We start from the raw sequence: 14,906 nt of genomic DNA, 5'->3' as shown, positions 1-14,906 counted from the left end.
TGCCCAAATATGACACTCACTAAATTAAGAGAAAGATTGAGATTATAGAGTAAATTCAACAGAACTTCTGAAAACATTTTATTTATATTTCATTTCAGTCAAATATTCAAAGATTTTGAAATCTATAAGGGCATCTATCTCAAGTTCAGAATTTTTAATACTATTTGGAAAACTATTTTTGAAAAGTAATCAAAGAACATTTCAACACATAGTGATGAAATGCACAATTTTTAAATGTTACATGAAACAGTTAAATACATATATATAACACTGAAAATTCTTTATTTAAAAACACTAAATTATTAAAATGAGTAAAAATGACATCGTAAAATAAGATTTTTTCAAAGCTCACTACTTTAAAGAAAACATACAATGACATGGATCACAATATATACAAAGTAGGAAATAAATCATCATCTGTCATTGATGGGAAGACTTGCATGCTTTCAAAATATTCATAATTTTAAGTCAAACAAAATGTTGCTTAGAGGGAATGCTTCTCTTATATGTGAAGTCTCTTTAGAGGCGTTTTAAATTCCGCTTACTCTGGGCACTTCCTGGAAGAGCATCTTTTCTATTCCTTGGCTTTGCTGCTCCTCTACTACATTCTTCAGACCCATGATAATCACACAAACATAACACACAAAAGTCAAAACCACAGGCTGTGCTGCTACACAGTCCCCTTTTCTTATAAGGCTGGTACTTAGCAGGGGATTGGCACCTTGGGCAAGGTTTTAATGCTTCATCAATAAAAAGTGTTTTGGCAACCTGCAGTAAAAGCACACAAACTAAATCTTCCATTTTCGCATAGAGAATTGCTTTATTTCAAACTCTGCAAATATTTACTTCTAATAACTTATGATAAATACTCACCTTAACATATTCTTCCTGTTTACTACTTAAGTGAGTAACAGAAGAACTCGCTATAGGTGTCAAAACTTCTCCCCAAGGAGAAAATGTTGAAACTTGTTCTTTCTGAAAACCTGGTGTCCTAGCCTGTGCTTGCACAGATCTTAAAGCTGATCGATTTAAAAGATGGAGCCGAGTGGCAGCATCATCAACATTTAATATAGCCCCCTGTGGTAAAAGACAAGAGGGGTCAACACTGTAATATCAAAAGTTCCAGGACAGCTTTCTGATGCACATGTATTTAAATGTTTGGAAGTGGTTTTACACTACTGGAATTTTCTCCCTAAACGTTTCCTTTTTAGAAAAAAGGAAAAAAACAAAAAAACAAAAACCCTCTCATCTAGGATTTAAAAGTCAAAGAAAAAGAAAAAGAAAAAATTAAGACCATAAATGCTAGCTTTAAGTTTGCATGCTTGGTTATTTTTCTGTTTAGAGCATGGGTTTGCAAACTTTTCCTGAAAAGGACCAGATAGTTGCAAGCTACTTAATTGTTGTTTTAGCAAACACAGCTATGGAGATATGTAAATGAAAAAGCAGGGCTGTGTTCCAATAAAACTTACTTTAAAAACACAGGTGATGGACAGGATTTGGCCCACAGATCAGAGTTTACCAAGTCCCCTTTTAGGCCAAGGTGTAAGAGGAGATGAATCAAAGCGGGACATCATGGAATTCTTTGAAGGTTTCTTACCTTAGCCACATGTCAGAAAAATAATGGGCCTGGTTAGACCATGAAACCCAATTTGTTTGGCTGGTTTTTACAAATACCAGATACTTGCAATACTTGATTAATTTTTACACTTGAGTTTTAAACAGCTCTGATATTTTAAAAGGAGAAAAAAATGTCTCTTATTTGAACTGGATTTCCACATTACTCAAATATTTAGCCAAGAAATATTTTCAATGAATAATCCTTACAGCCTTCTATTTTGTTAAGGTTGGGAATGAGAAAAAATAGTAAGTTTTTTTTTTTTTAACAAATTGGCATTCATAACCAATTATCAAAATAAAATGTACTACAGGTGAATTTCCTCAAGTGTCCAACTATAATTGTGTTTCCTCTCCCTTGATAGTCTCCTTTTGCCAGAGTTGGCTCCTAAATGGGGAGAGTTAAAAACATGAGAAATGACAGTAGGATAAGAATAGGAATGAAGTTAGCTGGCCATGAAAACTTATTCCATTAACAGTTTAACAACATATGCATAAGTGTAATGGATGAAAATTGGTTTTCAGAAATTAGAATGAATACAGTTGAACTTATTCAAGGACTCAATACATCTCTTTATGTTACACTTTATAAATGATTTGCAGCCTAAGCTAGAAGCGTATGACACAAGAGCATACTAAAAGAAGACACCCATTGGATTTCGATGCAGTTGGCAAACACAGTGATGCTGCATGCACCAAAAAATGAATAGAGATTTGTTGTTGAAGCAAATTTCATCCACAGAAGAGTCATTCATTCACTTAACAAATATTCATAAAACATCTACTAGGTGCCAAGTGAATAAAACAGTCTAATCTCTGCCCTCTTGGAGCTTAAAATGTGTGCTACTATCTCTGAACAGTATAAGGTCAAGTAGTCAACAAAGGCATGCATTCGTGAGCACCAACATTTTTCAAAATATAGTCACCATCACGTTACCAGAAAATATTTAAATGTGACAGGGGAGTCATCTTACTGATGTTCATTTCCATGATTATAAGAGAACAGTGAAGACTACAGTAAATTAAGAAATTCAATGGAAAAAGTGTGATATTCTGATTTTAATGGTCATTCTCACTGCTGCAAAGCAAACAGATTAAATAGAGATCCTATCACACGTAGCTGGTGTGTGCCTTTTAATTTTTACATATAAAGGGCTTTCAGTGACACTATACAAGTATGAGGAAAACCACCAAACAACTTTGTTTTATAATTTTTCTGTTTTGGTTAATGATATACATTAGGATAGTTCAGTACACACCTGTACTGTAATCACCTGTTTATACCAGTATCACCCACAGGGTATGAGCGCCAAGAAAGCAAGGGATCATGTCACAAATGTTCACCATTGTAATCTGAGCAACTGCATGTAGTATCTACTCAAAAGACTGGATGGGAAAATGCTATAAGGATGTCTAGCTATGAATAGGGTCCAGCATATCCTATTCAAATGGTATTCAAATACTGCTAACAGCATACACACTTAACAACAAAACCCAGTAAGACGTTCTTGATGTCAGTTAGTCTACTCCACTGATGCACTGGGTAGAGACGGAGTTTGGGAAAAATAAAGAGTTTATGAGTACGTGAGCTCCCTGGTGGCCTAGTGGTTAGGATTCCAGGCTTTCACTGCCATGGCCCAGGCTCAATCCCTGAGATTCCACAAGCCACACGGCATGGCCAAAAACAAAAAAAAAAGAGTTTATGGGTCAATGTTGGTAAATGGAAAGGTTAAAAGATAGCAAGATAGCAGGAAAACCAAATGAGGTTGTCCAGCCATATGGGATTATTAGATATTTATACAAATCCATTTTAGAATAGTATTATATACATTACCTCAGAATCTGTTTTCAATTGTGTGATATGAAATTTCCTCCTCTGATTTGCTTTTTTATCTTGAATAATAATTTCACGCCAATTTCTGCTCACTTTCCAAACACTGTAACAGAAAGATCAGTCCTTATATTGTATATATTCCACAGAATTAATATTTTTCACACATGACAATAAGAAAAATTCATTTTAAAGATTTTGGATAGTTTATTTAAAGCTAAAATTTTACATTAAAAATATGACTTGATCTGCATAGTTGTGAAAGAATACCTATTAAAATATGCCAGCATCATACTGACAGATTACTATCTCATAGATGGTTAAGGAAAAAACAAAGTTTCATATAAACCCAAATAAGTCCACTGTGAGACTAATTAAGAGGATTTAACTTAAACATGACACTAAGATTAAAAATTTGGAACATGACATGCAGCAAATGATTATCAACTGTAGTGCAAGAGATTCTATAAATTTCTCCTATTATTGTATTTAACAAATTTCTGTCACTTTGATTAAATAAACACAAAAGCAATCAATCCTTTATTGGAAGTACTAAGTGCCAAACACAGTTGATCCCTGAACAACATGGGTTTGAATTCTGTGGATCCACTTACAGGTGGATTTTTTCAATAGTAAATACTACACAGACTCTGGCTGGTTGAATCCAGGGATGCCGAACCGCGGATACGGAGGAAACTCGGATATGGAGAGCTGACTATAAATTATATAAAGATTTTAGACTGCATGGCAGAGGGTCAGCGCCCCTAATCTCTGGCTGTTCAAGGGTCAGCTGTAATAAACATTATTATGGGTAGCACTACAAAGTTCCTATTTTATAAACCAAAGTTTATGAGACTAAAGCAGCTAAAGAAAAACACAATTTATGTCTAGTGATTGCTTATTTATCAATAACTTTGACTATATTAATTATTAAAGAAAAGCTAATCCTGCAGCTGTTAACATGGTCTTTTTTATTACTTTAACTTAACAAATCACTCAAAGTGAATGAGGTCAGGAGAAGGTTATGGAGGGCCCCAGGTTATAGTTGAGTTGTCAACACTACTATTCTTCCAGTTACCGTGGCCACTTCAACTGCCATTGCCTCTCCTTAAGCCGATACATGTGTCTTATATCAGACAGATGGAGAGATATAGGCAGAAAGTCACTCATTAACGGGGAAGAAATGAAATACACATTTGGGTATTTGCCTCAGCTATTTCAACTGACCATAATTTCTCATATTACCAAGAATAAGCACTGCCAAGATTATACATGCACTCTGCAATACAAATACCATAAATCTAGAGGGATGGCAGCAAAGGCAATTATTGAACTATGACTGAATATCATTTGTTCCTACAAGCGAGCACCCAAAAGAGTCACCCAAGTTTTAATTTTAACTGGTCTGTATCCAAATACTCCAGCATATAAAAATAAAATTCCTATATCGCAGCCATCTCCTTATTTTTTTAAACAAATAATTTATCTCATTTGAACATTTTTAAAAGGCACATGTATGTAGGTCATTAATCTGCTTATCATCCTATTTGGGTTACACCAAAGACATTCCTAATCAAGGCTATTCTGAAAGGACTTAAACCTTAATAAGAGTTTTGGGGAAATATGGGCTTAGAAATCAGAGGGCTCAGCTGTAGACCTGGATCTGTTTCTGTCTCCTTGAGTGACCATTGGCAGGTCACTTCTCTGGAGCTCAGTTTTCTCACCTGCAAAATACATGATAGGACTAGACATTTCAGAAGACTTCCAGCTATGAGATTCTACAATTCTCTACAATAGCCTATACTTAATTTATGGCGAAAAGGTGAAGAAGGGTTTTAATAGAAGCAGGGGCCATAAAAGAGTAAGGATTCAATGAACCCAACTCTTCACATATACCTATGGAAAAAGAGGCTCACTAACTCTCTTGCATGTCCTCCCCCAACCATGATCTTGCAAAAATCCTGTTCCACATGGCTTCCCTACTTCCTGGTCACGGCATTCCCAAGGGGCTTGTCTTCTGATAGCCCTGCACTTTGCAAAATTGCCAGTATAAACACAGTTTCTCTTTAGTCTTGTAACTCTAGTTCCTACCCTCAATACTCCTATATATGTGACTTAGTTTCTCTTTACTTATGAAGCAACATTCAATATACTGAAATTTCTGTGAAATTTCTGAGACACTGAAGAATTTCACTAAACCACCTTTGATAAAATATAAAGTAATCAAGATAGAGATGATAAAACAAAATTTTTAAAAAGTACTCAACTAACAGAAAAGCTTTCCAACTTAAAAAAAAAGTGATAAAAGGCAGTTTTATTTCAGAAAAAAAAAAAAAATTCTTACCTGCATAGGCTTTCTGCAGCCAAGGAATCTAAAACCATAGCAAGAACATGCTTTAAATTTCTGTATTTTAATTCTGTTAAGATGTCCAGTTTTTCTATACCCATTTTCTTGCCAATCAGTCCGGCAAGTACACGCTGTAGTACAGCTATTTTCCCCCCGTCCCTTTCTTCTAACAATTCACGTGCACCGCTTTGCTGGAATATTTTCCTTTTGCTTTTCATAAAGAGCTCATGCACTAACTGCAAGGCTGGGGTCTTTGATAAATTCTTAAAGCTTAAACTCAAATCCCCACTCGTATTGTCACTGCTTGGCTGACTCTGTGAGATGTCTGAAGTGGCCACTGGTGTTGATTCAGAGACAGAGAGGTTGGGCTGCTTTTCTTCTTCTGTCTCAGATTGTGAGCCTTGCTCCCTAAGGGTGGACAATCTTCTTAATCTTCCAAGACGCCTTGATCTTTTTACCGTGTCCCTGACTTTGAGAGTTCCCTTATGTTTCTGAAGCAGTTCTTGGAAAGAGCCCTCTTGGTCAGCGAGGGAATCTTCTGATTTATCCAAGCAAAGTGAGTTAAAACCACTGTCTTCAGGTGTTGAAATATTGCGTCTCACTTCACCTAAAGGAGAAAGCCTTTGACTTGCATTAAATTTAACATTTGCTACAAGATTACTTATTGGAGTCACAAATATGTCCTCATCTGTTCCACAAGTTGTTCCACTGACCGAAGAGCCCAGAAGTTCAGGATATGTATTCTCATCATTAATACATAGACTGCTGTCGCTAAAGTCATGTGTGATAGAGTCTTTAAAACTACTGCCTTGAATTGGAGATATACATTCAACTTCAAATAGGCTACAGTTATCTTTGGAATCATCAACTGTGGACGTCTTCTGTTGAGAAAAATTAAGTCTCAATTTTTGACTGCTGGAAGTCGCTTCTTCTGTTTTCAAAGTGCTAGTAACTAAAGAACTAAAATTATTTTGCCTTGGGAAACCTAAAGCACTGCTTGGAATATTTTTTTCTAAATTGGGAACTTGGCTTGTACTACTTTCAAGAGAACTATTTTGTGATTCAAAGTCCCCCTTTAGAAGAGAGAAAGATACGTCCAATCTTCTACGCAGTAAAAATTTTTTTCCACTGACTTTAGGAGTTTCACAAAGGTCTGGGGTTTTATCCTTTTCCTTCCTGGGGAAGACAAATCTCTTTCTTTGAGTGGGAGACTCTAAACTATGTGTTAAGGCCAGACTTGAAGTTTCAGGATGTTCATGGATTAATGTTGAGCCTCTTTCTTTCTTTCCAAATGATTCTTTATCTGTATTATCAAAGCTGCACGATTTTAACAGCTCACTGTAGCCACTATCTTGAAATGAAGACGTGGAACAAAAGTCTCCAAAGCTGGACGACTTGACATTGACAATAGGAGAGTCCACCTCATTTCCTGCTCCAGTGCCAGCTTGACCTGAATGCCTTTCTGACATCTTCAAAATCTCTGTTTCTACAAAGTGAAAACAAATTTTATTCTTCCTTTGAAATGAACAGTCTGGCAGCTTACACCAAAATACATTACTTGTTATGAGCACAAATAATAATGGAAAATTGTATGGCAATAAAAAAGTTACTTTAAAAAACAAATCTACTCTACACTATACTCATGTGTATCTTATTTAAAACAATGTTTTAACATCATGAAGACCAAAATTTCCAGGAAGTAAATATTCACAGATTACCTGACTAAGCATAGTCTAGGCACCATGCACAAATATTTTCTTGAACTACACTTGAGAAAAAAAAAATCTCATGGCATCATTTTTAGATGATTTTATTACTTTATAACTTTTACAGTGCTAAAGTACATTATTGTAGTTTTCATATTCTAGCTTATTTGTGCTGACCTATATTTAGTCAGTTGGATATTTCCTTTTGAGGTTTTGCGATGTAAATAAAGCTACTTTAAAAAAAAAACTATATGCTGATTTTTAAACATGTCTTTGGGAAATGTGTCAAGTAAGTGCTGCCACTAGACTAAACTGCAATATGGCTAAACAACTCTAGGATAATGTCATTTATACTTGTAACACGGGCCTGTCTCAGAAACTCAGTCCTCCTCATCATTCACAAGGTGTAAATTCCCAGACTTTCACCTTTGCAAAGACTCTTTGGCTCACTAATAAATTACTAACACATTCTTGAGTTAGCGAAAATGAACCCCTGCCCCACAGATATATGGCCATCTCAAACCTGGCAAGTTATACTCATTCAGGCTTCATCTTCTAAATATTTTCTATCTGGGGGACACCCACCCTTTATAATATTCTTGAAATTGCAAATAAAGAATTCAAGTACATTCATTAAAGAAGAAATGTGATTCAGTAATTATATTTGTAAGGAATGACACTAGGAAATACTTTACTCTTTTTTTTAAGGAAACACTTTACTCTTTCACCTTTTCAACGCTATCATTGCATTCCTTCTTTATGGAAACTTGAATTACATCTTAGCTCAAAGTATAAGAAGAAAAGATAAAAAGTTATCATAGCATGTATTTCTGCAGACTATTCAAGGGACACTAAGAAAATTGTCATTCGTTCAAAGTTTTCTCCAGACCAAGTACACGATTTTTTTCTATTAAAAAGATCTTGGGAAGATATATTTTAGTTGAGTATAATGGGAAAGTAATTTATTTATGCTTAAGTTACATCAGTTAAATATGTAAATGAATGAGCTTTAAAAAAATTGCTACAATAACCACAAAACTAAATAGTTTCTTTACAGTGTAATGATCATTAGGAGATCATTGTTACTGGGCAAAGTATCTAGGTGTTTTTCAGTCTTTAAAACCTATATTCCGTTTTGGTAAATCTCACACATGTTCTCTTCTGATTTAGATTCCCTCAGATTGTGACAATCACTGCTCTCTTCTGTACATGCTTACCAGCCAAACTTATCAAACTTTGCTTTCTATAATTCATATTATATTTTAAAACAATTTTGTTTTCAAAATATTAAGTTAATAAGATAGAGTGTGTTTTCAAATTACACTTCCATCCACGAATATTTCCCCCTCTCTGAGAATCACTCTATTAAGTAACAGTTTTCACTCATATCATTTGGTAAAGTTAGGTCCGAGCCTTTTTTTAAAGTTACAACAAATGTAACTATTCTGCTACTTCACCACTAGGTGTCTCACCATGCTAGAATTTGGGAATCTGAGAGGTAAATTGTTAGAAACAAAAGTAGGGGTGCAGAGATCATCCTCTCCCTGCTAAAAACCATAAACTGGTTGCTTTAAACATACAAAAAACTTCCTAATTTTTTCTGTTCATCTACACATTTGAAGTTGCTTCCACCGTGCTTTCTCTGATGTCATCATTTTTTTTCATCTTTCATCATTTTCAACCCAAGACATTGGTCTCAAACAAAATGTGGTTATTCAAACTTTAAATTTAAAATTATTTATGCAAAATCGTGGAATGCCTGTTGACTTGTTCAATTTTACTGATTCAACAGTTCACTGATGAATCAAACAAGCCTCTTCAATATTCGTTTTTTAAAACCAGACTCCTGGGCTTCCCTGGTGGCGCAGTGGTTGAGAATCTGCCTGCCAGTGCAGGGGACGTGGGTTCGAGCCCTGGTCTGGGAGGATCCCATATGCCACGGAGCAACTAGGCCCGTGAGCCACAACTACTGAGCCTGTGCGTCTGGAGCTTGTGCTCCTCAACAAGACAGGCCGCGACAGTGAGAGGCCCGTGCACCGCGATGAAGAGTGGCCCCCACTTGCCACTAGAGAAAGCCCACGCACAGAAACGAAGACCCAACACAGCCAAAAATAAATAAATAAATTAATTAATAATAATAATTTAAAAAAAAATTTAAAAAAAAATTAAAAAAAAAAAAAAAAAAAAAAAACCAGACTCCTGATGAGGATTGAGAACACTTATCTCTATAGCGCTCTTAAAAAAAAAAAAAAAAAAAAAAGCACTGATTAACTCAATGAAGTACTTACAATATGATAACAAATTAGAACCAAATTTCCTTCATTTGTTAAAGTGTAAAATCTTACCATCAGTAAAGCTTGAGTTCTTAGACGTCAACGTTATGTAGGCTTCCAAAAAAGGAAATTTCTCACTTTGCCTTTAAAATTCGTACCAAAGTAATACCACTTAAAGAGAAAATTTTAATTTGAACAATTCATTGAAACGTGCAGTAGCACGATACCGGCTAAAATTTGGATACGTGAAGTACATGCTACGGGGATTAGTTCTAACACTTGAAAAGGCCTAAATCATTTTGAATTTCCTCCAGCTTTCCGGACAACAGTAATTTTAATATCTTTGTTTTCTCCAGCTAGCCTTGGAACGGAGGAAACTTCCTAAATTGGGGTTTCTGAGATGCAGTGTAAGCTGCAGCCCGGTCATCTCCTCCCCCGGGAGCAGTCGGCGGGTGGGTGGTTAACGGTCTCCGCAAGGCGTCAACTGGGCCTCTCGTCCCTCCGCGGACCCTCCCCAGGCCAGGCTGTCGGAGGGAGGCCCGGCCTGGCCACAGGGCCCAGGAGGCCACCGACGGGCTGAGGGTGGGTGGGCGTCCCCTGGAGCAGAGCGAGGGGAAAGTGAACGGCGTCAGGGCGCCTCTCTAGTCCCGTAACCCGGGAAGCAGAGCGAGAGCGGGCGCGGGGCCGGGGACGCCCGGAGGCCGGCCAGCCCGCACACACCTGGCGTCCCCCGCTCCTGCCCACCTGGAGACCCGGGGCGGCCGCCCCCCCGGGGTCGACGGGCGGGCGAGGACCGAGGCGGCTGCCGCTGGAGCACAGGGGAGGAGCCGCGGCCTCGCCTCCAGCCACGCCAAGCTATGGCAACCCCCACGCCAGCTTCGCGTGGGGCCGCCGCGTTTCCCTCCTTCGGTTTGAACGGCCCGCCCTGAGTAACCGCTGCGCGCCGCCCCGCGCCGCCCCTTCCTCTCGCTCCGCGGCGCCCCCGCCGGCGGCCCCGCGACCCGCAGGCCCCCGGCCCAGCCTCCTCCCGAGGAAGTCTGTACGCGCTTTCCCATCCCTCCATGCCCACACCCCTCCGAGGCTCCGTGAGGGCTTCCTAATTTGATAGGCTCTTCCCCTCCCCATTTTAACTTTGGGGAACACTGTATAGAAAGGTTAATAGGTCCTACAGTGGGATGCTATTAAAAATAATGTAGGAAAACATTCACTTGCAAATGTTTCCGGAGATGAAATCAAGCGTGAAAAGCAGGTTACCAACCGAATGACTCATTTTAGGTTAGAAGTACAGCTATACACAGGATAAGGTCTGAAAGGTTTGACTAACTTGGTTACAGCATCTCTAGACATCATTATGCTTGTTTATTTAGGCATCTAAAAAGGGATGTTTTATGTGCCAGGCTCCATCCTTGTGCTCTTGGCAACTTCTTCCTAATCTCTTTTTTCCGGCTTCTTTTCCTCTGCTTACTGTCTAAATGGGCGTCCTACCCAACATTTTTCTTACTTTACCATTCTGTGCTTACATAATTCTCATTCAGAGTTAAAAGCATTACTTTAAAGCCAGTAACAGCCACTGCTACCACTCTCCTCCGACAGAACATTTCTCCATCCGGATGCCCCACAGTTATCCTAAATGCCATATATCCAAAATCAAACTCACTAACAATGATTAAGTTCTGACTATGTGCCAATTATTGGGCTAGGTACTGGGAATTCAAAGATGGAATGGTGCAGTTACTGCCCTGAAGGGCTCACTGGTGTAAGTGCTATAGTAGAGGAATGGTAGTAACACAAAAGAAAAGGGATCAACTAAATCTACAGCGGAAGAGTGGGCAGAGCTACCTTTATATAGACTGTGATATGAGGTGGATTTTGAAGGAAGGGTAGCATCTTTAAAGACAGATAACAGGTGATTCTAAACTTGAAACAAAATGTACCAGCAGGAAAATTGAAACAGTTGGGCACATTAGAGAAACTACAAATAATTTGTTACAGCTGGAAACTAAGACTGGTTTGAGGAAAGGGCAAAGAAAATTCTTGACAAGGGGAAGAAGCCAAGCCGTGGAGAGTTTTGGATGCATGTTAAGAGTCTGAAGTTTATCCTACGCACGAGCTTTCTCTAGTTGCAGTGAGCGGGGGCTACTTTTCGTTGCAGTGCACAGGCTTCTCATTGTGGTGGCTTCTCTTGTTGCAGAGCACAGGCTCTAGACACGCGGGCTTCAGTAGTTGTGGCACGCGTGCTCAGTAGTTGTGGCTCGTGGGCTCTAGAGCGCAGACTCAGTAGTTGTGGCACACGGGCTTAGCTGCTCTGCAACATATGGGATCTCCCCGGACCAGGGCTCGAACCCCTGTCCCCCATTGGCAAGCGGATTCTTAACCGCTGTGCCCCCAGGGAAGTCCCAGGCAATGTAGGACATTTTAGAAGGACCACTCTGGTGGCAGAATGGAAGACAGAAGGAAGAGAGGTGAGGGTGGCTTAGGAAGCTACTGCATTACTCTGGAAGATAATGGGGGTGGAGAAGAACCTACACCTGCTTCAGTTGGCAGATTCAACTGCATGCAGCAGTGGGTGAGGAGCAAAGAGTACAGGTTTGGGAGAAAATAAGATGAATTTAGTGCGAGGTTGTTACGTTTGTGGTACCCGTAGGACTTAAGGTAAGGAATTGGTGAACTACACATTCTTCCAGATGGCACCTCCCTGAAGCCTCCTTCACACGTTTGGATAGAGTGAGTAGTGTCCTTTCTAGGTCCTCAAACCAGTCTCTATTACAATCAAGCCTCTATTTTGCCACTCCCTGCCCAGCACTTGCAATCCTCCTCTCCTGAATTTTCTCCATATAATTTATCACCTTATAAAATACCGTATTATTTACTTACTTTGTGTAAGGTCTGCTCCCCACTCCACTGTAATGTAAACAGGGCAGGGGATTTTGCCTATGGTTAAATAAAAGCCACACGACCCCAAAACACCATTAAACATTGCCCTTTTCTCTTTCTCTAGTAATTCTTTAGATATTTTGTTACAACTGAAGAGTAAAAGAATGTATCATAACTCTCTTCTATTCACTCAAAGAATGATTTTACACCCCTCCCCACCCAAAAAATGGCAAAAAGACACCTAGGTACATGTAGCTTGCCCTAGCTTTACTCATATACCGCAAGTTTAAGCCACTGAGCTATATTTTCCTATTCTTTACACATCACAGTCTTTGGCCTTTTCCCTTCCCTTTCTGGATTGGGTGTAATCTCATTACTGACCTCAGAATTCTAAAACCCATATGTTTTCCACAGGCCTAACGCTTCTTTTGGAGACCATCCAGGAAAACATAATGAAAGGGTTTTCCATCACCATGATATTCAAGCTATGCAGGTATACTTAAATGAGTATGATCAAGAAAAAGGAAAACACATATTCAGGGGGAAAAAAAGCAACTTGCATCTCCATAACCATATTATTGCAATGTAAGCATTTAAAAACACTAGTATCCAAGTTGGCAAAACAAATGCCCTCATTAAGAGAGAGCAATGCGATGATGTCTGGCACATAGCAAATGCTCAAGAAAAGTTAGCTGTCACCATTGATAACAGCTTCCACAGACCATGCTCCAAAATGATCCTAAAATTACTGGTTCCTGCTGACAGGAAAGATAATGTTGCATTGGGAACTAGCCTTGACATGAACTCTTGTTGAAATTCTGGATCTCCTTGCTATAACTTGTCTTTACCCTAACCCTCTGTAGGGTCCCAGGACCCATTTGTATTCTACATGTGTTGATCCATTCTGATCTCCACAAACTGTGTTATGTGCCAGCATCATCTTGATAACCTCAAGCTGCATAGTCAGAACCCAGGTCAGTTTGCAATGATTAAAGTTACACTTTCTGGATCACTCCATAATCTTTATCTTATCATGACAATGGTTTTACCTAATATTTCTTGAGTGAAGCTAATTTTGACTGTTCTATTGGATTACCTCTTCCCTTTGGCTAAGAGGAGGGGCATTTCGTAAGAGAGCTGATGATCAAAATATTTATGTTCTATCTTAGCCTATCTGTGGAGAAAGAAGCAGGACGGTCCACTCCGTTTCCTGGAAATTTAAAAATCGGCAGCAAGGAAGACTGAGAAAATCGAGTTAAATCTCTCAGGCTGGTCTGTAGAGGTGCAACCAGTTGGAATTCCTCCTGGAAGTGAAAGGTGAGGCTCAAGGTTCTGAAGTTGCTGGATGGAAGACCGAAAAGCAGTATAGCCTGCTTAATAAAAACCAAAGTAGTGCATGTTGGGGAGAAAGAAACCTGCTTCTCAGATTAACTAAAATAGTTATTAACAACTGGTTATTCTCTAAATTTTAATAACTTCATTTTCTTCTCCCTCTTGATATAAGTAAAATACCTGCTGTGAAAGAAGCAAACGAATGCAAATGTTGTGAACCCAACAGTTACTAGTCTCACTAAAATTTTGATCTTTGAAAGAACACGCCTCCACTGAGCAAGTCGTTTTGTTCTTCTGGGGAGGAATGAATACATGGGATGAAAGGAGGGTCGATGGACGGCTACCACTACCTAAATCCCTTAGCTTTAAGTGGGAGTAATTGACGTAGCTGCCCGCAAGCCCACCTGTGCTTTCAAACGAGTAAAAAGAGGGGGTTACAGGGATGACGGGAGCCTAGAAGAGAAAGGGGCGAAAAGCAAAAACGAAATTATGCTAAGGATAGGGGCGGCTGCTCCACTGCCCCAGCACAGGTATCAAACGACTTGAAATGCATAATCTGAAAAGTGCTTTTCTCCGTGGAAATGAGCGGTGGAGCCGATTCTTCTACGTTCCTCGGAGTAACGGTCAGCCTAGGATTCCACGAGCACTTCACTTGGGTTTCTCTTCTAACCCTCTGCCCTCCTGGAAAACTGTTACTTTCTACCGACTTCATATGTCAGAGAAACAAACCTCCTTCGACTTGAGAAGCTTCTAAAACGCTTTACTTCCCTGAAAAATGAAAACAGGTGACACCGAAACAAGCACTTTTGTCCAGAGTCTAAAACACAAAAAAAGAACCAGCTTCACCACCTGCGCTTAATCCGGCTTTCTCCGCCACACCTGGGGCGGAAGGGGCGGAGACTCCGCTTGCGTCATAAGCCAGCGCCGGA

The 14,906-nt window shown here is 39.2% G+C and overlaps 1 protein-coding gene across 1 annotated transcript; it reads right to left on the bottom strand.

The window, feature by feature from the left end:
- Positions 1–519: 519 nt before the first annotated feature.
- On the bottom strand, positions 520–9,886 carry FBXO43 (F-box protein 43). Its single transcript, XM_059902304.1, has 5 exons — positions 9,844–9,886; positions 5,790–7,278; positions 3,449–3,551; positions 874–1,077; positions 520–768 (listed from the first exon to the last, which is right to left on the bottom strand). Exons 2-5 carry the CDS (start codon positions 7,259–7,261, stop codon positions 520–522), a joined length of 2,028 nt encoding a protein of 675 aa, XP_059758287.1. The 5' UTR covers positions 7,262–7,278; positions 9,844–9,886.
- Between the last annotated feature and the right edge of the window lie 5,020 nt (positions 9,887–14,906).

Source organism: Balaenoptera ricei, chromosome 17 (assembly GCF_028023285.1).
Source record: "Balaenoptera ricei isolate mBalRic1 chromosome 17, mBalRic1.hap2, whole genome shotgun sequence".
Lineage (NCBI taxonomy): Eukaryota > Metazoa > Chordata > Mammalia > Artiodactyla > Balaenopteridae > Balaenoptera > Balaenoptera ricei.
Note: the sequence above shows the minus strand (reverse complement) of the source record. Positions and strands in the feature narration are given on the sequence as shown.